General features: G+C 59.0%; 1 protein-coding gene across 4 annotated transcripts in view; it reads left to right on the top strand.

The window, feature by feature from the left end:
- RNF220 (ring finger protein 220) overlaps positions 1-19524 on the top strand; it is a 35499-nt gene extending 15975 nt beyond the window's left edge. Inside the window, exons 1-11 of one of the 4 annotated variants that reach the window (XM_047789302.1) lie at positions 35-276; positions 414-456; positions 4121-4242; positions 4569-4701; positions 12639-12735; positions 12929-13015; positions 13136-13191; positions 13318-13396; positions 17499-17607; positions 17756-17830; positions 18527-19524. In XM_047789302.1, the coding sequence (XP_047645258.1) occupies positions 223-276; positions 414-456; positions 4121-4242; positions 4569-4701; positions 12639-12735; positions 12929-13015; positions 13136-13191; positions 13318-13396; positions 17499-17607; positions 17756-17830; positions 18527-18598 (927 nt within the window). In that variant the 5' untranslated portion in view covers positions 35-222 and the 3' untranslated portion in view covers positions 18599-19524. Of the gene's footprint in view, positions 1-34; positions 277-413; positions 457-4120; positions 4243-4568; positions 4702-12638; positions 12736-12928; positions 13016-13135; positions 13192-13317; positions 13397-17498; positions 17608-17755; positions 17831-18526 lie in introns of those variants that run through there. The other 3 variants (XM_047789303.1, XM_047789299.1, XM_047789301.1) reach the window with 3 other exon arrangements.
- The last annotated feature ends 530 nt before the right edge of the window (positions 19525-20054 follow it).

Genomic DNA, 20054 nt, shown 5'->3' with positions numbered 1-20054 from the left:
ACCCTCGGCGCGCGACGGAGGCGGGTCACGTGATCAGGGCCAACATGGCCGCCGCCGCCGCTGGGAGCTGAGGTGCCGCCGCCGCCGGGCAGCCGGGGGGAATCCGCCTGCATCGCCGCCCTTGCCGGCCGGGCGGCCGCGGGGCCCGGAGCGCCGGAGGCCAGGGCTGGGGCGGCACCGCGCGGCGGCCACGGGGTCCCGCTAGAGCAGCCCCCGGCGGCTATGCCGAGGGCCCGGAGCGGCCGGCGGAGCAGGGGGGCCGGCGGGAGGGAGGAAGTAGGTTTGTTTACGGGCTGTTTGGGGCGGGGCGGGGCAGGCCTGGACCGGGGTCCGGGGCTGGGGCGGGGGCCCGGACTCCAGGCCGCGCTGACGCTCTCTTTTCTCTTTCGCATCTGACCGGGATCCTCTCTCAGACCTTCCTGCGAGTGCGAGCCAACCGGCAGACCCGACTGAATGGTGAGCAGTGCGCGGCCCCTCCCTCCGCCCCACCCCCGGCCTCCTCCCTCCCTCGCTGCCTGCCGCTCGCGGCGTGTCTGCGTTTCTTCGACCTGAGGGCCCGTGGGCTTCTTCGCAGCCCCAGAGCCCGAGTGTGTGCTAACCCAGGCGGCCGCCCTCAGTTTCCCTCTATGTCTCCTGGAGGCTGTGGTTCCCATCTCTTGCCCGAGCCCCTCTAGGCCTTGAAGAACGCGGGGGCATGGGGGGGGCAGTTATTAAGTGCCAGAGAATGAGGAACGAGCCCCACAATTCCACTCGGAAGCTCAGCTTTGAATTTGCAAACTGCTGGGACCTCACTGTACAAGCCGACAGGGCGCTGAGCATGTTTTTCTTCCAGTTTTTAATCAGTGCCCAGTAGTGTGAATACAGCCTCTCTGCTGAGACTTGACAATGCAGTGAGATCTGGAGTTCCCACGGCAACAGGAACTAACTCATCCCCGGGCTCTTTGAGTTATCAGTCGGCCCACATTGCACAAAGGTGATCAGCGTGGGCTCGACAGCTCTTAGAGGCCTTCTCTGAAAGCACGCAGTGTATGCACTACCTGGCAGCACCCCTCCCCCCTTTGGATTCAAACCTCTGGAGCATCCCTATTTGCTGAGCACGAATAATCTAGTTTTTTGGTGCTGAGGAGGGTGTGGTGTATCTGGGTGTTGACTGTAGGGGGCTTGGGGTCTCGAGGCCTGGTGGTAAGTGGGTGAGGCTGTTGGATCTTCAAGATCCCCAGTTCCTGCCGCTTGGTTTCTGCTGCCAGGCTGAGCCCCAGTCTGGAAAAGGAGAGTATTCATTCCCGGCCAACTCCGTGTTAAGCAACTTTATCAAAACTGAGAGAATGTGTTAACACCCATTTTGTAGATGAGGAAACTGAGGCTGGGAGAGGTGAAGGTGATTGCTTAAAACCACACAGCTGGGATCCAGCTGAGCCATGATTTGATCTGCAGTTTGTTTATCTCCAAAGCCTGTGCTTCTTGTACCTTGCCATGCTACCTCCTTGGTAATACTTTGACTTTTCCTACTCAGTGGTTGCTTCTGTTTAGGGAGCAAACTTTCCTTACCATGCTTTAGTGGTGTTTTGTTTTGTTTTGTTGTCTTTTGTCCTTTTAGGGCCGCACCTGTGGCATATGGAGGTTCCCAGGCTAGGGGCCGAATTGGAGCTATCGCTGCCGGCCTACACCACAGCCACAGTAACTCGGGATCCAAGCTGCGTCTGAGACCTACACCACAGCTCACGACAACACCGCATCCTTAACCCACTGAGTGAGGCCAGGGATCAAAGCCGCAACCTCGTGGTTCCTAGTCGGATTCGTTTCCACTGAGCCGCAACAGGAACTCATCTTTTTTTTTTTTTTCTTTAATGGCAGCATCTGCAGCATATAGAAGTTCCAAGGCTCAGAGTTGAATTGGAGCTGCAGCTGCTGGCCTACACCGCAGCCATGGGAACACCACATCTCTGCCACAGCTCGCAGCAATGCCAGATCCTTAACCCACTGAGCAAGGCCAGGGATCAAACCCACATCCCCATGGCTACTAATCAGGTTCTTAACCTGCTGAGCCACAACGAGAATCCCTTCACCATGCTTTAGTAAGCTTAGTTCAGGACTTAGGAGATGAATGGTGAGAAAAACCAAACCTGCTTTGCTTATCTGAGAATTTCCAAGTGATGCCCAGTCCATCAGGGTGCTTTCCTGGGACTACAGGGGATCTTCTGGCAGGGGTGGTCTGGGCAAGGAGCGCACCCAGTATTGTGCCTTCTTTGGCAATCTTATGAGATTCACTCCTTTATTCAGTTATCAGACAGTGTATGCCAGTCTCCTCCTTGCCAGGGAGGCATTCCCTTGAGCTCCTGGAGGGATGGGGGAGGAACCTCTGTACGGGCACACTGCTCCATACGGCCTTCTAGAACGCTCAGGGTACCTCGCTTAGTGTCTTTCTGATACCTAGCATCCCTTCTCCATCCCAATCCTGGCTCAAGAGTGTCAGAGTAGCTTGAGCCTGACATTCCAAGGGTTAGGGCAGTCAAGGCAAGAGAGTCGAGGTCTTTGTCCCCAAAATCAAGTGGGGTGCCAGAACACAGTCACATCTCCTGTAGCACGAGCACAGGAAACTGAAGAGTCGGGCCGGGTTGCAGACCAAAGTTTCTTTGTCTCCGTGTACGGTCCTGGTGGGGTGGTGCCTTTCCTATTGATTCGGGTCTTTCCAGGGCTTCTCTGTTTTGGAATTAGAGTAACTCCCTGCTTCAGGCCCTCAACAGGCGGGGCTGGGGCTCCAGGTGCCTGGGGTCCAGAGGTAGGATCTAGGGCCCCAAGTGCAGATTCTTGCTGCCCTCATAGCCTGACAGGACCAGCCTTTGTTGACGCGGATCCGTTGAGGGCACTCTTGGGATAGGAGGGCTTTCTAAGCTGGGGAGTCAGGCCTGGTTTCCTCTCCAGCCTTTGCCACTTTTTAGCTGCAACTGGATAACTACGTTGATCTCTCTGAGCCTCGATTATCTTTCTCTGCGAAAATGGATGATAGAAGTATTTGACCTTGGACGAAAAAGACAGTAGATGCTCTAAATTGTGACTTATAAACTCTGACCCGCATCACTTTTCTCCTGCGTCTTGCTCCCTAAACTGCATTCATGAGCTTGCCGCCAGCATCCGTATCCACGAGAAAGTTCTTTCTGGCCTTGCAGTGGGGAACCCTTCCCTCCTTGACTGGCTCCGGCCCCGCCCCAGTCAGTCTGATCTCAGAGTGGCTAGCTCTGCTCCTGGCCCGCACATCGAGGGAGGGACTAGAGGGAACGGAGTCCCTTGTTTTGACCCCTTCCTGCTTCAGTGGCAGGAGGGCTGCAGAGAGGGATTAGTGAGCTAATTAGAAATGATTGCATCTCTCAGCATTAATTAGCAGTGCTGTGGGCTTGCAGTGTGCACTTTGGAATCGAGCCCCCTGCGGGACAGCATGGCAGGCAGCCCTCTGCCTCCAGGGCCTGCCAGCCCCTCCACGCTGATTAGCATGATGGAATGGGTTTGGGTAGGCACAGTAAGGGCTACTCTCAGGGTACCCTGAGCTGCCTGCCTCAGAGCCTCTATACCTTTACGTCTGGGTCTCAGTCTCCTCTTCTGTAAGATGGGACCAGTGGACAGGAGAGACATTCTTCCTAGGACACCAAGGGCTGTACCTCAGGGCTCTTGGCCTAGGAACAAAAGAGGTTTTAACTGATGAGTGGACAGCAGGCCAAAGCAGGTCCCTAGAGGGACCTTGGATTCCAGCGAAGAGATGTTTTCTAAAGTTGTGTTTCTTGGCTCTGAGGGGCCCGTGGTCTTAGCTCGCCGGGGGATACCTAGCAAGTGCCAAGGGCAATGTCTTTGCTCCCTGGACTCACTGCGCCCTGCAAGTAAGGAGGTATGGGCTGAACTGGATCCAGCTATTCCCAAAAAGTGGACACGTCCCTGGCCTAGCACCAGTCTCTTCTCCAGGGGCTCTTGGCAAGGCCTGGTCCCCAGAGGGGCTCAAGGTGCTGCATAATGAGGGCCAGAACAAAAGGGCTCACGGCTGGCAGGAGGTCAGAGTGTGTCAGCTCCACGGGGACCTTGGGAGCCACAGTGACTGCCTGTTCTGTGCTTTGTTTTCGGTGTCTCCGTGCAGCTCGGATTGGGAAAATGAAACGGAGGAAGCAGGATGAAGGGCAGGTATGTCCCCTGTGCAGCCGCCCCCTGGCAGGATCGGAGCAGGAGCTGAGTAGGCACGTGGAGCGTTGCCTTTCTAAGGTAGAGGGGCCGCCCCGCCCCACCCCGCCCCCACTCCCCGGACACGAGCCGCTGCCTGCTTCCAGACCTGTGGGCTCTCGGGGTCTCTGTGTGGTCTCAGCAGCTGCTTCTCTGTTCTCCTTCCTCCTCCTTGGCTTTCACTCTCCCACTCCTCCCCTGGGGCTCCAGTGGAAAATTATTGGGGAAAACCTGAGGTCTTGGACCTCTAGATTGGTTGACTTTGAAGGAGCCCTAGAGCTGGGGGCCCGGGCTGTGCCTGCCTTGCAGGCCTGGGGAGCAGGTAGGGATGGCGTGGGACCCGCACGATCCCGCTCTGCTCTTCACAGAGGGAAGGCTCCTGCATGGCGGAGGAGGATGCCGTGGACATCGAGCATGAGAACAGCAACCGCTTTGAGGAGTATGAGTGGTGCGGGCAGAAGCGGATACGGGCCACCACTCTCCTGGAAGGTGGTTTCCGAGGTACAAGCAGCGGACACGTGGGCAGTGGCCAGGCCTCTGCTGGGTATCCATCTGTTGGGGGCAGAGAGGCCAGGGCTGGTGGCTGGTCATCCGTTCCACCACGTGGGGACTGCTGCTGGCGGGGCTCCTTTGTGACCGGCTGCCTGCCTGTGATGTGCATATTAAAATGGATGTATTTGGGTGGGGAAATGGAATTGTGAGGCTGCAAGCTAGGAGTGACGAGGGGGGCTCTCAGCCTCGGGTGATGCATTGAAGGTGACAGCCAAGCCGCGTTAGCACCTGCATAAAATATTAAAGGGACGGTTATGCATTTATCACTCCATCCCTCTTAAGGCTGATAAATGAGAATCCAGCAGCCTGCTGTACACCTCCAGCACTGGGGGCCCCGAGGGCTTCCAGGCAAACACATTGGATTTTCCTCCTCCTCCTCCTCCTCCTCAGCGCCACGTCAGGGAAATCAGTTACAGAGGAAAGAGTGAGTTATGGCAAAATTTGACCTCCCATGAGCTTCATTGGTGAATCTAATTTTAGCTCTGATCCCATCCCTTCTCCCTGGGCGCCCTCTGCCCTGAAGTAAGAGGGGCCTAGGCCCAGCTGCTCCCTGCTTCCCTTGGGCTCTCCCCTGCTGCTGCAGAGGGCTCTGCAGGGCCCTGCCCAGCTCCGCTGCCCACCCAGCTCCTTGGAGAGATACAGCCTAGCCCAGTGGAAGCCCCCCTCCGGTCAGACGGCCGACTGTTAGGTGCCCAGCGAGGGTCAGTGTCCTCTTGTCAACCCCCGCTGCCTTGGGCAGGGCAGAGGGGGAGCCGTCTGCCTCATGGCCTCCAGCGCATCTCTCTCTCTCGGTGCGCAAGCACAGCTGGCACTGCAGCTTGTGGTCATTAAGTGAGCCAATCTGCTTCCCATCTGCCTCCAGTTCTCTGGGCAACACCCCTGGGAGTATTGCTGTCTGGTCCCTGGGGAATCTCACAGCAGCTGGCGGAGGGGCTCTGCCTCCCGGGGGCCGTGCCGCTTGGGCTGGTGCTGAGGAGGAGTCCCACCGTGCCGTCCAGGGAGTGGCTCCATGAAGGGGCCACGAGCCCAGGTGCAGCCTTAGGCCTCTGGCTTTCGCTCACGTCGCCCAGGCGTGCCCCAGGAAGGTTCATCAGACCAAACTGCTTTTCGAGCCTGAGCCCTGAGCTGGAGCATGCCCCCTTGCCGTCTCAGTCTGGTTCTGTCCTGCAGTTCTCGAGTATCTGAGGCCCAGAGGGCGTGAGCAGCAAAGCCCAGGGTCCCGTGACTTGTACACGCAGGTGTCTCTGGCGGCCCTGTGGGGCATCGCCAGGAGGCGGCTCTCAGTTCACACCTTCCGTGGCCATGGCAACTTCTCAGTTTGGTTTCTTGGTACAGAACTGGACCCGAAGGTTTCTGGGCACCAGACAGGGCTTGAGGGGATGAAGCCGCACGGGTCCTGCTGACTTGACTGAGTGTTTCCCGGACGCGGAGATGCTCTCGCCTGGCGGATGTGAGGGGCTCTTTGGCCCTGGGCGGGTGTCAGTTTTCCCTGAGTGTTTACACTCTGAGGTTGTTCCTTTCAAGAATTCCTGAGAGGAGTTCAAAGGGGGCTTTGCTTTGAGCGATTTGGAGAGCGAGAATGAGAGTGAGACTTGAAGAGGGAACAGGGGCCGGAGGTGCCTTTATCTGCAGAGAATTGCTCCGGCTTTCCTGATAGAAGCTGCTGCCGCCTCTTAAACAGCTTAGTGCAGTCAAAAGACAGGCAGACTTGAAAGGCTGTTTTACAGCGAGATCAGCAGGGGCCACAAGGCAGAGAGCAGGGCGCAGTGGAGCGGAGGAGGCTGAGGCTCCTCGGTGGGGGGCGGCGGGGGGTGCTATCAAGTAGGCCCTGGTGGATCCCGACTGCCGCTGCCCCTGAAACCCTGTCTGCAGGAGCTGACCATCTGTCAGTCTACCCTCCTTGGCCAGGACCGATAGGCCCCAACTCTTGGGGGGTTGGGTGTGGCCCCGCCAGGCAGGCTGGTGTCAGTGCGGCGCATTGATCGCCCGCCGGGCGGGCTGGGCCGCAAGCCGGGCAGCGCGTGCTTAATGTGATTGAAAGGCAGTTAAAATGGCGGTGACCTTTTCAGGAGGAATTAGATTGCCTGCCAAGACCGGTTAGAGGGAGTGATAACGCCGGCTGAAGACGCTGCCCAGCCGACTTCAGAGAGGGAGCAGAGGCAGGATGAGCAGGCGAGCGGGGAGGCCCATTTAAGCTGCGCTGGGCGTGCTGACAGAACAGAGATTGCTGTCCTTGTTATAGATATGAAAGGATTGAAGAACTGCAGATAAGTTCCTGTATCCGATCGCCCCCATCCCTCCCCCCAGATCAGGGCCCCTTCGTCATCCTCAGCACAGCTTCCCACTAGGCCCTCTGGGAGCTGGTCTGACGAGCACATCACTTCCCTCGACTGCGATCTGCTGTGGAGCCAGTGCACGAGCCAGCGTCTCGGGCGGGACACCTGGCTGAGGGGGGTGAGCCTTGGAGATGGGCGCTGTGGTTACTGCGGGGCGAGGCCCAGGTCGCTCAGGCCTGGGAGTCCTTGGACGTGCTGTCTTAGGACAGAACGAAGGACCACGCAGAAAGGCAAGCGCTGAGATAGGTCCAGCGGGGAAAGGATGGTTAAGAGCCCAAAGGATTAGGTAACGATTGCAGGAGAGTAGCGCGGAAGAAACTTCTAGTGTCTAGGAAACGCTCGGCCACCTCAGTTTTAGGAGAGGCCCTGGGCTGTGCGCCTGAGCCGTTGGTTGTCTTCTCCGAATCTCAGGCTTGTGGGCCTCCTGGTGCTGCTCCCCCCCACCCAGAGTTAACACTTGCATTAAGGGCGGCACATGGGCCCGGTGCCTCCCCGACATTCCCCTAAAAGAGCTCAGCAGTGAGGGGAAGAAAGGTGCCCTTCTGGCGCCCCATGCCAGCCCTGGGCAGAGCAGGGGCCAAAGCACAAAGCTGCTTTACATGGTCCTTGGGGACGAGCCTGTTCTTCCTCTAGTCGGAAGAGGCGTGTGGTGAGTGAGCCCCAGCTTTCTGCATCTCCTGGCCCCTGAAGAAGAGACTTGTGAGGGGAGCTTTGCGCCCTCCCGTTGCAGTTGCCAGTGAACGTTCACCCGGCTGGACGGGGGGAGCCTGGGGCCCATCATCTGGAATGGTCAGGCTGGAGAGAGGACATGGAACGGCTGGTTTCAGACAGGTGCCAGGGATGTGGGCACGTGAGGGGCGAGGCAGAGGGATTTCCCTGGAGGCGGCACAGGAAACAACGTGCTGCAGCCCATCTTTGAGCCCTGGAGGGAAACACATTCCCGAGTTGAGCCCTGAGCCCCTGGGAATCGAACAGGTGGAGGGTGGGGACGGGACAGTACCAGGAACCAGCTCTGCAGGGCCTTTGCCTTCCCCGCCCGGCCCAGGGACGGCGTCTTCCTCCAGGGCGCCCTTGCATTTAGGCTGGCTCCGCGTGGCCTGGGGCGAGGTACCGCGGAGGGGACAGGCAGAGCACTCTGGCCTGGATCTTTTACCTGCCTGTTGCTTGATAAAACTTCAGTGCCAGATGATGGGTCAAGGAGTGGAGCTGTTGCGAGTCCAGGGGCGTGGAGAGGTAGGCCTGGCCCTGGCTGCTGCCACTTCAGCGTGTTGGTTTCCGAAGATGGGCGCCCAGGTCACAGCCCTGCCGCCTGGTCCTGTCATTGACAGGTGTTGGGACAGCCGACTGCTGGAGGCTGCTGGAGAACAGAGCGGGGGGGCCGCCACCTTCTGACTCCTTACCACCGTGCCTGGTGGGAGGGGCGAGAGAGGTGGCAAGGCACAGGGCACCTTCCGTCCCCGGTGGCAACTGACGGGATTTAACTGCCTTTTGGAACACAATGGTTAAGCCGGGACGGAAGGAGTGTGGGCAGAAGGAGCAGGTATCAATGGTTTTAAACGGCGTCTGTCTCTCTGCGTCTCTCCTGACGTGAGGCAGTGAAACGCGTTATCGAGGAGGCCCGGAAAGTGGCTAAGTGCGTTTGACACACGCCAACTCCCTGCCTCCACACTGGATAATTGCATTGTCAACTGTTCAGCGAGGTGGCAGGTGACACTGCAGGCCGATTGATTGTCCCGCATCGCAGCTCCCCAGACTGTCAGCTCCCCAATCGATGGCGTTTACACAAGACACCGTAACTGCATCTGTAACTAATTCCAGTGTAAAACTCTCCGGAAGCTGCTTCTGCGCCTGCACCCCACCCCCACCCCACCCCCGCCTTTGCGAGCAGGTCCTTTCTCCCTAGGCTCTGGTTTTGTTGGGAGCAGCAGGTGAGGAAATCGATGGCTCCTTTTTTGTGGTTTCAGGTTCCAGGACGTTACTCCCCCCAGTAAGCGGGCATCTCCAGTTTCTCAATCGATCACCTGATCAATTGATTAAATTAAAGCTGATTTTTTTTTTTTTTCCTCCTTCCATGATGGCCCAAGAAGAAATGAGTTTAGGGGAGGGTGGTCATTTCTATAAAATTCGGACTTATTTCTGCACTTAATCCTCCCTCTCTGCTGTTAGGTCTCCACCTGGAGGGCAGGGGATTTCTGCACTGCTTGCCTTCCAGGGCCCAGGTCCTGGCTCTGTTCAATGTCACTGACCCTCAGGCTGAGTCTGCCTGTGGGCAGTAGCCCCGTACTATGTGCCCTGATACCATGAGGCCAAGCACCAGCCACAGCAAGGGGGCCCACCTGGTGACTAAAGGGTACTCCAGGTCACCTTGCAGGGCCCAGGGACAACCTCTCATCCCTGGACAGTAGCAGCAGGAGTGGCAGCTTGCCTGTTACCCCTGGAACTACATAGAGCAGGAGCCAGAGGCTTGGAAAGGAGTTCTCTGTGCCATCTTGCCTCTGAGTACTGGCTTGGGATATTCTGGCAGCTGAGAACATAAAATGACTGTGAAGCCTTCTTCTCCAAGCAGGAGGTGGGGGGTGGGGGCAAGCTGTCGGGGGCGCTGTCTGCATAAAATGGCTTTATGGCCGTTTCTTTTTATTATGATTCTGCCAGAAGTCAGCAAGTGACATTTCATTAAGAAAATAAAGTTTAATGTGCTGGGAAGGAGGTCGGAGCAGGCTGGGGCAGCACAAGAGGGAAATTGGCAGCGGCAGCCTGTCCCAAACACCTGAGCGGGTAGGAAGAGGTTCCCACCATCTCTCTGCTGGGGGATGGGGTCGGGGTCAGAGTGGACTGCTCAGACCAGAGATGGGCCTTTTCCTTGGCGAACAGGATGTGCTCTCTGTCCTACCAGGTTAGTCATGGGCGAGCTGGGGTCTGAAAGAGAAGGTTGTGGCCCGAGAGGTTTCTCTGGGCCACCAGCTTATCAGGCCACAGCCTTCCTGGCACAGGACTCCCCCGATGTAATGGGAGAGCATTGTTGGCATTTAGCCATTCCTGCTCGGCTGTGTTGCATGGCACCTGCTGTGGGCCTGGCCAGCTTTGTGCTGGGTGATGCTGCGATGACAGCAGTGAGGCAGACTTGGGCTTTTAGTCTGGTGAAGGACCGTGATTGCACATGGTCATAAATATGATTTGGGAGCTGCACAGGAGCTGAGTGGACGCCAAGGAAGGGACCTCTGTGTAGAAACGTCTGGGCGAGTCTCATCCACGCTCAGCTCCTTGAGGGCAGGAATCAACTCTGGAAGCACTGTGCTCAGTGTCAGGCAGGCTGAGAGCACGTTGCGGTGTGTTGGTTCGGGGGGGTGTTAGGGAGCAAACACTGTGTGCGGACACTGTGAGTCAGCAGGAGATGCAGTTGAGAGGAGTCACCCTGGCAGAACGCGCAGAAATTCGTTCCTTGCACCGGGAGGGAGACGTTTCTAAGCAGATAACAAGAGGTACAGAGGCATGAGGCGTGAGGTTTGGGGAACAACATTTGCCCGTGTGGTCCAGGCCTGGCAGGCAGTGAGACTTCAGAGCAAAGGTCCTGGGCCCCTGGGCTCCTTTATGTGTTGAGAAGCTGGGACTTTGCCTGGCAGTTTGGGGGTGCCCTGTTTTCCTGGCTTTGCTCCTCGCGCACTCACAAGGCAGGGTTGGCCAGGGCAAGCTAAGCCGAGGGCGTGAGGCTGACTGCTGAGCCGTGTGTACTTGGGGGAGGGGGGCTGGCAGGGCCCAGGGGCGCAGGCTGTAAGTGAACCTGATAGCTACGTTCTGATTGATGGCGGAGTTTGTCTCCCAAACTGTCAGAGGGTTTATAGAGGTGCCACTCACCCACAAGGCGGGAATTGCTTGTCAGGACACCTGGCCGTGAACAGGAGACAGAGCTGTAACTTGGTGTTTTCTCAGCTTAATGGCCCTGCTGCTGACCTGCCTGCAGCTGACCTGCCTGCTGCCTCGCGTTTGTCGGTGCCTCAGTTTGGAGGGCAGATGAGGACTGGCGGGGAGGGGTGGAGCCCGGGCAGTGCCTGGCCTCCCTCTTTCCCTGGCGCTGCTTACCTCTAGGAGGAGTGGAAGCTTTGGGAGACTAGAGACCAGAGGCATAGGAGGGAAAGGGCTCCTTGAAATGGGCTTGAAAGACGGAGACCATTCGAGAAGGAGGGAGGACGTGAGCAGGACAGACAGAGTCACGTTTGAGGGTAGTAGGTCGTCTGTCTGTATAGGTGGGGCGTATGGAGTGAAACGAGGCAAGGAGGGACGGCAGAGAGGTGGGAGCCTCAGAGAATCTCAGCAGGTCTGGCTGAGGACCCGGGAGTCAGTCATGCGTGCAGCAGGGAGCCACAGACAGTGTTGGAGCAGGGAAGAGAGGGGTCAGAACTCAGCTACAACAGGGTGAAGGAACAGACCCGAGGCTTGACCACCCCATTACAAGTCTGTTGCCAGATGAACCTGTAAGGCCCTGAGAGTGGGAGGAACGGACAGGAAGAGATAGTTCTAAGGTCCTTGGGCAGAATCCTGAGCTGCTTTGCATCTCTAATGCCATTCACCCCAAATCCCATTGCCTTTAGCCCTTTCTGTCCCTGGCAGGGCTGCTCTGCTGGCTTGTGAGATGTGGTCCGAGGCCAGGGTCCCTGGAAAGGCAGGGCGGAGAGGGAGAAGCAGCTTGTGGCCCCTGGCCCTGGGCTCTCAGACAGGGTGGTCCTGGGAGTCAGACCACATGGCAGGTGAGTGGGCCCCAAAGTAGCTTCACCCCCTTACATCACAACCCCGCACTGGCCGAGCGTCTGCCTGTGGCTGTGCTGGACACACCGTGGTGGGGCCAGCTGCCTGCCTGGCCCTTGGCCCTGCCTCCGCCCAGGTTGCCTGGTTGCCTTCGTGGGCTGCCCTGAGAAGCAGGTGTGCATGCCTGTCCTCCCTGTCCGTCCCTTCCTAATCCTTTTGTAGCTGCGCTTGTCCAGGAATCTGGGCTGAGTGAGGTGGGGATGAATAATTAATGTCAGGCGTTTCATACGCCAAATATTTGAACAGCTGCCTGGTGTTTTGCTGGCAAGGACCTGGCGGCCAAAACCAGGACGTTGGCTGGGGGTCCCACTGTATGGCTCTGACGGGCCTCAGCCAGCCTGCTCGCCCGTCTTAGGGACTTGTCTGTCAGGCTGGACCCTGGTGCCCAAGTCCTGGAGGGGTTGGCCTTGGAGACCTGAGCGTCTGTCCTCTTCCTGGAAGGCGGGCGGACAGCCCGCCTAGACGAGGCGTCTCCTGAGGACCCGACCTAGTGTCTGCACGGGCGAGTTTAGGAGCAGAGACCGCTTGCAAGGGCGGGCAGTGCGGCCAGGATGAGGTGTGCGGAGTGGGAAGGACGGACGTGCCACATCGTTCGGACCACCTGAGGGTCGTGGCCCTCGCTCTCCCCGGCCCACGTGTCTGTGTGGCCTTACCTAGCCCCAGACCGGACCCCTTCCTTGAGGACCAGAAGGGGCACTCCTGGCCTGGTCTTGCTGCTCCCTGGCCCTCCTCACATCCTGCTTCCCACAGGCTCTGGCTTCGTCATGTGCAGCGGCAAAGAGAATCCGGACAGCGACGCTGACTTGGATGTGGATGGGGACGACACTCTGGAGTACGGGAAGCCACAGTATCCTTGGGACACTGCGGGACAAGGTGGGGCTAGTGGGACGGACCACGGGGACTAAGTAGCGAACACCCCCGGCACTCACCCACGCCGCCACTCGGGTCGGCGTCTCAGCCGGGGCCGGGGGGGCCCCCCAAGGATTCAGCCCTCACGGCCCACCGCCAACGAGGATCCATGTCCTTGACCACCACGCCAGATACACGGAGGCCGACGTCATCCCCTGCACAGGCGAGGAGCCTGGCGAAGCCAAGGAGAGAGAGGCACTCCGGGGTGCAGTCCTAAAGCAAGTGTGGGCACAGGCTTGGGCGGGTGGCGGAGAGGGATGGGGAGCCCTGAGGCAGGGGTCAGCCTGTCGTGCCCGCCTTGGGAACTCACTCTGCTCTTCCTCCTTCCTTTCCTCTAGTGGCGGCCCTCCCAGCACACGCATCACGCCTGAGTTCTCTAAGTGGGCCAGTGACGGTGAGTGGTGACCGTCAGGAATAGTGAGGGAGAAGGGACCTCACTTGGGTGGTGGTAACTGACTCAAGCCCTGTCCCCGCCCTGCGCTGCCCAGTCTGGTCAATGTGAGTTGCTCTCTCCTAGCAGAGATGCCATCTACCAGCAACGGTGAGAGCAGCAAGCAGGAGGCCATGCAGAAGACCTGCAAGAACAGCGACATCGAGAAGTGAGTGGCCAGGAGGGAGGCCCCTGCGCGTCCGTTCAGTGGGAGGGAGGGGGCCCTTCACGAGCGGGAAGGCCTGCCGCCCTGGGCACGCAGCCGACAGTGGGGCCCAGCTGGTGCTAAGCGTGACTCTGTGGCTTGATCGCTGGGCCGTGGCCCCGGGAGCCTTGGTGGAGGGAGGAGCCTCGGCCGGCGGCCCGCCTGCCCGCCCGCCCGCCCGCTCGCTGCGGCGGCCTCTGCCCGGGGAATGTGATGTATGGCCACCCAGCCCAGCCGGCACACTTGATTCATCTCCAGTTTCTGTTTCTTAATCGGGAGCTAAATTGGTTTCATTTTTCTTGTCCCGGGTGGCGCTTGCAGTGGGTTTTAGGCAGGAGCACTGGGTCTCATCACTTCTGGTAGGAATTTTTGGCCTGTGTTCTCTGACGCTGGAAGACAGGATCCATTAGCACGTCTCCCAGGGCTGGGCAACCTTTGGCCTGGATCCTCAGGAGCCAGAAGGATTTGAATCAGCTGGGCATCTCCCCACCTTTCCCGAAGCCCAGGCAAGGCTGGTTCTGGCAGCCTGGAGCTGCCATGTTGGCCATTGCTTAACGCCTCGCACCCGCCCCACCCTCCTCTGGAGGCTGGGTTGCCCGGGGTTAAAAGGCAGCCTCTTCATTCCAGGGCCAGTGTTCCATCTTGCCTCCTGCCAGGAGAGTGGATTGCAGGCCAGCGCAGGGCCGGGTCGGTGGCCCAGGGTCACCTCCCATTTGTTTCCCTCCATTTTGTGTTGTCATAAATTCATTCCAGCCCGTTGTGGTTGATCAGTTTATCTCGGCCGGGGCCGCGAGTGCTGCTGGCATGATGTATGGGCCGCAGCGCGGGGCCCGGCTGCCCATGAATCACCGCAGCTGCTCCGTGTCAGCGCCGGAGTGGGCCGCACGGGTTCGGCGCAACCAGCGTGGGGGGGGGGGATGACGTATGGATGTTTATTTAATAATTCTCTCCTACTCCAGCTGAGCGGGGCGGGCGGGGCCATCAGGGGCGCCCACCCTCGTCTGGAGGGGCTGCTCATAAATCAGAAAGACAAGATCATTAATCAGGGATGGCGCCCAAGGGGGAGGTGGGGGCCAGAGCCAGTGGCCATCCATGGAGGTCCTACCCGCCGGGGGAGCCGGGGTTTCTGTCCCACCTGTGTGAGCACAAGCACTGGTAGGCAGGACTCCGGGGTGAGCTAGGGACTGGCTCAGTCGTGTGCAGAGATCTCCATTGGGTCGGAATCTGCCAAGACCAGGGCCTTTCGGTCCCTGTGACCTGTCTTCACTCTACATATTTTGGGTTCCCATACTAGTTCTTTTTCACAACCTAGGGAAGGAGAAAGGCAGGATGACATGGCTTCTTCCAAGAAACTCTCCACCCTTTGTCCTAGGGATGCTCGGGAATAGCTCACAGCCTACCTGGGGCAGGGGCCTGGAGGATTGGGTATTTCACCAGAGCAGAGAATAGAGGCCAGTTAGGTGCTGAGCAAACCCAAGACAATGGGCTCTGGAGTTGGATGTGACTTTGGAGCTTTTGGAGATGGAGCGGGAAATGGCTTCGTTCTCTCCTGGCCCCATCCTTTTACCTTCCTGGCTCTAGCTGGTTATCTGGTTTGGGTTTGAGAGTCAGTTTTCTACTCTGGGGCCGGCTGTCCTCAGCCCCAGACCTTGGTTTCCCAGTCTTTGAAATAACCGCATAGGACGAGGCGGGTGCCCAGCCTAGCCCTTGGAGGGGAAGGAAGCACAGCACAGCTGCCTGTCCTTGTCTCCTTGTCAGGAACTTAGCAGCAGTCCAGATGGGGGTGGCCCACGCAGCACTGGGCACGGTGCTGGGGGAGTAGCAGGTGCAGGTGTTTGGGGGGGAGCTGCTGGTGAAGCCCTCCCAGAGCTGGGAAGTTGCGTGGATGCTCCCAGGAAATCTGCCAGCCAGGGCCAGAAAGAGTTGTGGTCAGAGCCTTTCTAAGCTTTCCCAGAGAGGCAGGGCAGAAAGAGTCAGGGACCTAGGGATCTAGAGCATCCCTGTGGCAAGGACACGGCCATCAGGAAGTCCCATTGTCACTGCTAGTGCCCTGAAAGAGCAAGGTCAGAGGTCGAAGTCAATCGCTGCCCAAGGAGTGTTTCTCACCATCCTACCTGTGTGCCCCTGTCCGTGACCACTTCGGCCCAGCAGGGACAGACCACCTGTCAGCTTTTCAGGCTTTCTGGGCCAGCTGTCTGTCCCACCCTAGGAGGTGATCCTGGCCCCACACCGCCCTGGTGTTTCCACCTCACTTGCTCGAATACACCTTTTAAACCTCGGCTTTTACCGCTTTGCAGCTCTCTTCCCACGTCGCCAGCAACTTCCTGTAAATAGTCCGAAGGGTAGACTTCCCTTCCTGATTCCAGGCCTGGGGGCTTCCTGGACACCGCCCCCTTTCCTTGGGCTCACCTCTGCTCACCTACACGGGAGCCTTGCAGCCAGGTGATGCTCCTGGGCCTCTCGGCCTTGGTTCCTGCTCTTCCCTCGGCCTGGAGGCTCGTCTCCTCCTGGGTGTCGCGAGTGCAGTGAGTGGAAAGGCTACGCAGTTAGCGGTCGGTCACAGAGTCGGTCTGCTGGGATTGGAATCCCTTGTCCCCCACTCTGTGCGAACCTTGGGCAGGCTACTCAGTGTTTCTGTGCTTCAGTTTCCTCTGTAGAAAACAGAAGTGTTGGCATCTCCTCCGGGGGGGGGGTTGTGAGGTATAAATAAGATCATTCTTAGTTCCTCAATACAATCCCTGGCATTTAGTAAGCACGTAATAAATTTTAGCCCTTTTATTGATATTATTGTCAGTATTATTCCCTAAGGCCCACCTCCGGAACCATACTTTCTCCCCTTCCAGGAAGCCCTCTTCCCCCTCCGAGAGCTCGTTTGGGTTCCGTGGGCTTGTTGTAGGAGGGATGGAAGGGCTCGCTCCTGGAGATGGCCTGGGCCATTCCTTGTTGCGTCTTGCAGCCCAGGGAGCCTTTGGGCAGTTGTAGGACCTTGTGCAGGGCCTGGGCAGCAGGTGAGGGCCATCAGGGCCTTGGCCATGCCTAGGAGGAAACACCCCTTGAGCCCTTGAGGTAGGGACCTCGTTACGTGGGCCTCATCCCGTCCCCGCCTCTCTCGCTCTCCCCAGGGGATTGGACCAGCTCTTCAGCAAATGTTTGTTCACACTCAAACGCCTAGTGTGGGGCTAATATCCAGAGTCAATATTGGTGGAGGGAGCCGCTTGCCCTCAGGGAAGTGAGTCAAGCAGAGGAGACAAAGACATTTTGCAGGGGTGCTGCTGGGGTGAAGTTGACCACGGGGTGTCATAAGCACAGAAGAGGCAGCCACCAGCCGGGGTACTGGCTGGGGGCTTGGGAAGGGCTTTTAGGGGGAGGTGGGGACGAGGCCTGAATGATGAGAAAGAGCTGGGGGGCGGGGAGCGACCTAGAGGAAGCAGAAGGTGCCGAGAGGCCAAAGGAGTGGAAACCGGTGTGGGAGGAACTCAGTGGCTTGGTGTGGATGGAGCGTCAAGTGCGTGGCCAAGGTGCCGAGGGTGCCGCTGGCTGGGGCTGGTCCAGGGAGGCCCTGGTAAGCTGGTGAGGAGCTTGGCAGGGCTTTACCCTGAGAGAGACGCTGAAATGTGGGAAGTAGAAGTGGTTGGATTTGCGCAGTTCCAGGTGCTGGGAGGACGGGAGGGAAGGAGAGGGCCAGAGGCTGAGGCCTTTCAGGAGGGCGCATCGTGTCCACAGAGGAGATCAGGAGCCCCTGGACTCGTGGTGGCAGTGAGGCCAGGAAGGGGAGGTGCCGGGGGTATTCGGAGCCAGATGGCCACAGTTTGAATGTCAGGCGTGACTGGGAGGAAGTAGTTCCACGGTGGTTCCCGGGTGTCTGGTTTAGGAAGCTACCAGGATGGAGGAGGAGTAGCAGAGAAGGGTGCTGGAATGTGGGGTTTGCAGATCTGGCCGCGGGTGGGGCAGGGGGGGTGAGAGTGTCTCTGTACGTGTGGCTCTGGAATTCGGGGGAGAAGTGGGCTGCAGCTTCAGGTTAGGGGTGCCAGCCTGCTGCCTGCCCTACGTGCCATCCTCTTCACAGAATCACCGAAGATTCAGCTGTGACCACATTTGAGGCCCTGAAGGCTCGGGTCAGGGAACTTGAACGGCAGCTATCCCGTGGGGACCGTTACAAATGCCTCATCTGCATGGTGAGAGGCAGGGACCCTCGGGTGCCCCTGCTCAGGCTGCAGGGCTCCCTGGGGGGGTGGAAGGGGTCTCCGCCCTGTGGTCTGGGCCCTTTAAGGGGTGGGACGGCCCCAGAGTGACCCCTCCCTTCTCTGCCCATCTTCTCCCCAGGACTCCTATTCGATGCCCCTAACGTCCATCCAGTGTTGGCACGTGCACTGTGAGGAGTGCTGGCTGCGGACCCTGGTGAAGTGGCATGGGGGTCGGGAGCGGGTGGCCGTTTGGGGTCCTGTCCCCATGTCCGTGCGCAGGCTCCAGCCGGCGTGGGGGTAGGCCGAGGGGCGGGGGACCAGAAGCGTAGAACACAGGCGGAAGCAGGATATTCGCCCCCCATCTCACTGCCCTCTCCCCCCCCCACGTTTATTAAATTGGTCCCGCCAGTGGGTGCACCGCCCGCTCCCTTCCCCCGGGCCCCCACCCCAGAAGGCCCGGCTCGGGAGGGGGCTGGGTGGGGGCCGGCGGGACCAGGGCCCCGGCCCCTCCCCCTCCCGTTTCTAAGCTCCTTCTGCTCCTGCTCCTGTTCTTCGCTCCGGAGCAGCCATTAAAATGTCGCCCGGAGACAGCAATAAAAGGCCGGGACGTGGGCTCTGTGTCCTGATCAAAGGCTGCGTGTAATCTCGTTAGGGCCGAGGCAGCCACAGCTGGACCAGCCTTGTTCTCATTACCGGGGCTCCCGCTGCGGGGCTGGCCAGGCGGTTTGATCCTGGCGTCCCCCCAACACAGGAGCAGGCCTGCCTGCTCACAGAGGCCGCCCGTGCCTGCCCAGCCCAGGCAGACAGGACCGAGGTCCCAGCACACAGCCGGTCGGACGACGTGCTGTAGGCCCGGGCGCTCCCGTGTGCAGCAGGGGTGTGTCCAGAGCCCTCCCCGTTCTCCCCGCAGGGTGCCAAGAAGCTCTGCCCTCAGTGCAACACCATCACAGCGCCTGGAGACCTGCGGAGAATCTACTTGTGAGCTGGCCACCCAGGCAGGCCCTGCCTCCAGCGCCCCGCCTGCCCCGCCTGTGACGTGACCCCCCCTTGTACATACGCGCACACAGGTTCCCCGTGTACATACATGCACGCACACACATGCACACACACAGGACTCTGGAGCCAGAGTGGAGGCTGAGGCCCAGGCCCTGCCTGCTGGCTCCCACCAAGATTGGGAACCATACCTGTTCCAGGTTCTGTTCCCAGGGAGGAGCAGGGAGGCGGGGGCGGAGGGAGCAGCCGGGCAAGGCTCCTGAGATCCAGCCCCCAGACGGACAGACGGACAGACAGACATGCAAACACCAGACTGAAGCACATGTAATATAGACCGTGTATGTTTACAATGTTGTGTATAAATGGGACGACTCCTCGCCCTCTACCCCGTCCCCTCCCCTTTGGTTGTATGATTTTCTTCTTTTGTTAAGATCACCTGGGAGCGGTGCCTCCTTCAGGGCTGGCTGGGGGCTCGGCCCATCCACCTCTTGAGGCGCCTGCCCCCCCTTCCCCCCTCCCGTGGTGTCCCCTCCCTCTCCCATGTGCTCGGTGTTCAGTGGTGTATATTTCTTCTCCCAGACGTGGGGCACGTGCCCCAAGGGACATGATCCTCTCCTTAGTCTTAGCTCCTGGGGCTCTTTGTAAGGAGTTGGGGGAGGGGGGAGGCACAGGAGGGGGAGCCGAGCTGAAGCGGGGGCTGAGACTGGGACTGGATGAGGTGCTCCTGGCTGCCCAGCCCTCTGCCGCCGAGAACCTTTCCTGGGGTTAGAGCTGCTGTTCCCAGGGCAAGGTGTGGTTTCCCCTGCCCTTCTCGTGGGCCCCATGGTGTGATGCTGTGTCTGTATATTCTATACAAAGGTACTTGTCCTTTCCCTTTGTAAACTACATTTGACATGGATTAAACCAGTATAAACAGCTGCCGCCTCCGTGTGTGTATGTGTGTGTGTGTGTGTGTGTAGGGCGGGGTGGATGATGGGATGGGAGGAGGAGAAGCACTGAAGAGGTTAATTTCTGGCAGCGGTGTGGGGGAAAGGACTTGGCTACGGGTCTGTAAAGCGGTGTGGGGTCTGCTCAGGGGCCCTGGAGCGCTGTCGGGGTGGGGGCTGGGACCTGGACTCCTGACTATTGATGGGTAGGGGCTCCAGGTTAATTCCTTATCGATGCAGAATCGTCAGCTCATTAATCACAGAAGAGGTCAGAGCTTGGGGGTACAGAGGGGATGCAAGCTCTAACCCCCAGTCTAGGGCTGGAGCAGCCATGGGCTTGGGTGGAAGCATAAGCCCTAGAAGCGTCTGTCCTTCGCTAGTCCCCTGACACGAACCAGGGACTGAAAACTGAATTGTCATCTCAGTCCCCCAGAGCTGCTTCTATTCACCATCCTTGCCACCAGCAGCCTGGTGTAGCCACTGTCTAGATCAAACGGTAGGAACCCCCTCTACCCAGAA

This window comes from Phacochoerus africanus, chromosome 8 (assembly GCF_016906955.1).
Source record: "Phacochoerus africanus isolate WHEZ1 chromosome 8, ROS_Pafr_v1, whole genome shotgun sequence".
NCBI classification, from domain to species: domain Eukaryota; kingdom Metazoa; phylum Chordata; class Mammalia; order Artiodactyla; family Suidae; genus Phacochoerus; species Phacochoerus africanus.
The sequence above is the reverse complement of the archived record's forward strand: the minus strand, read 5'-3'. Positions and strand labels throughout refer to the sequence as shown.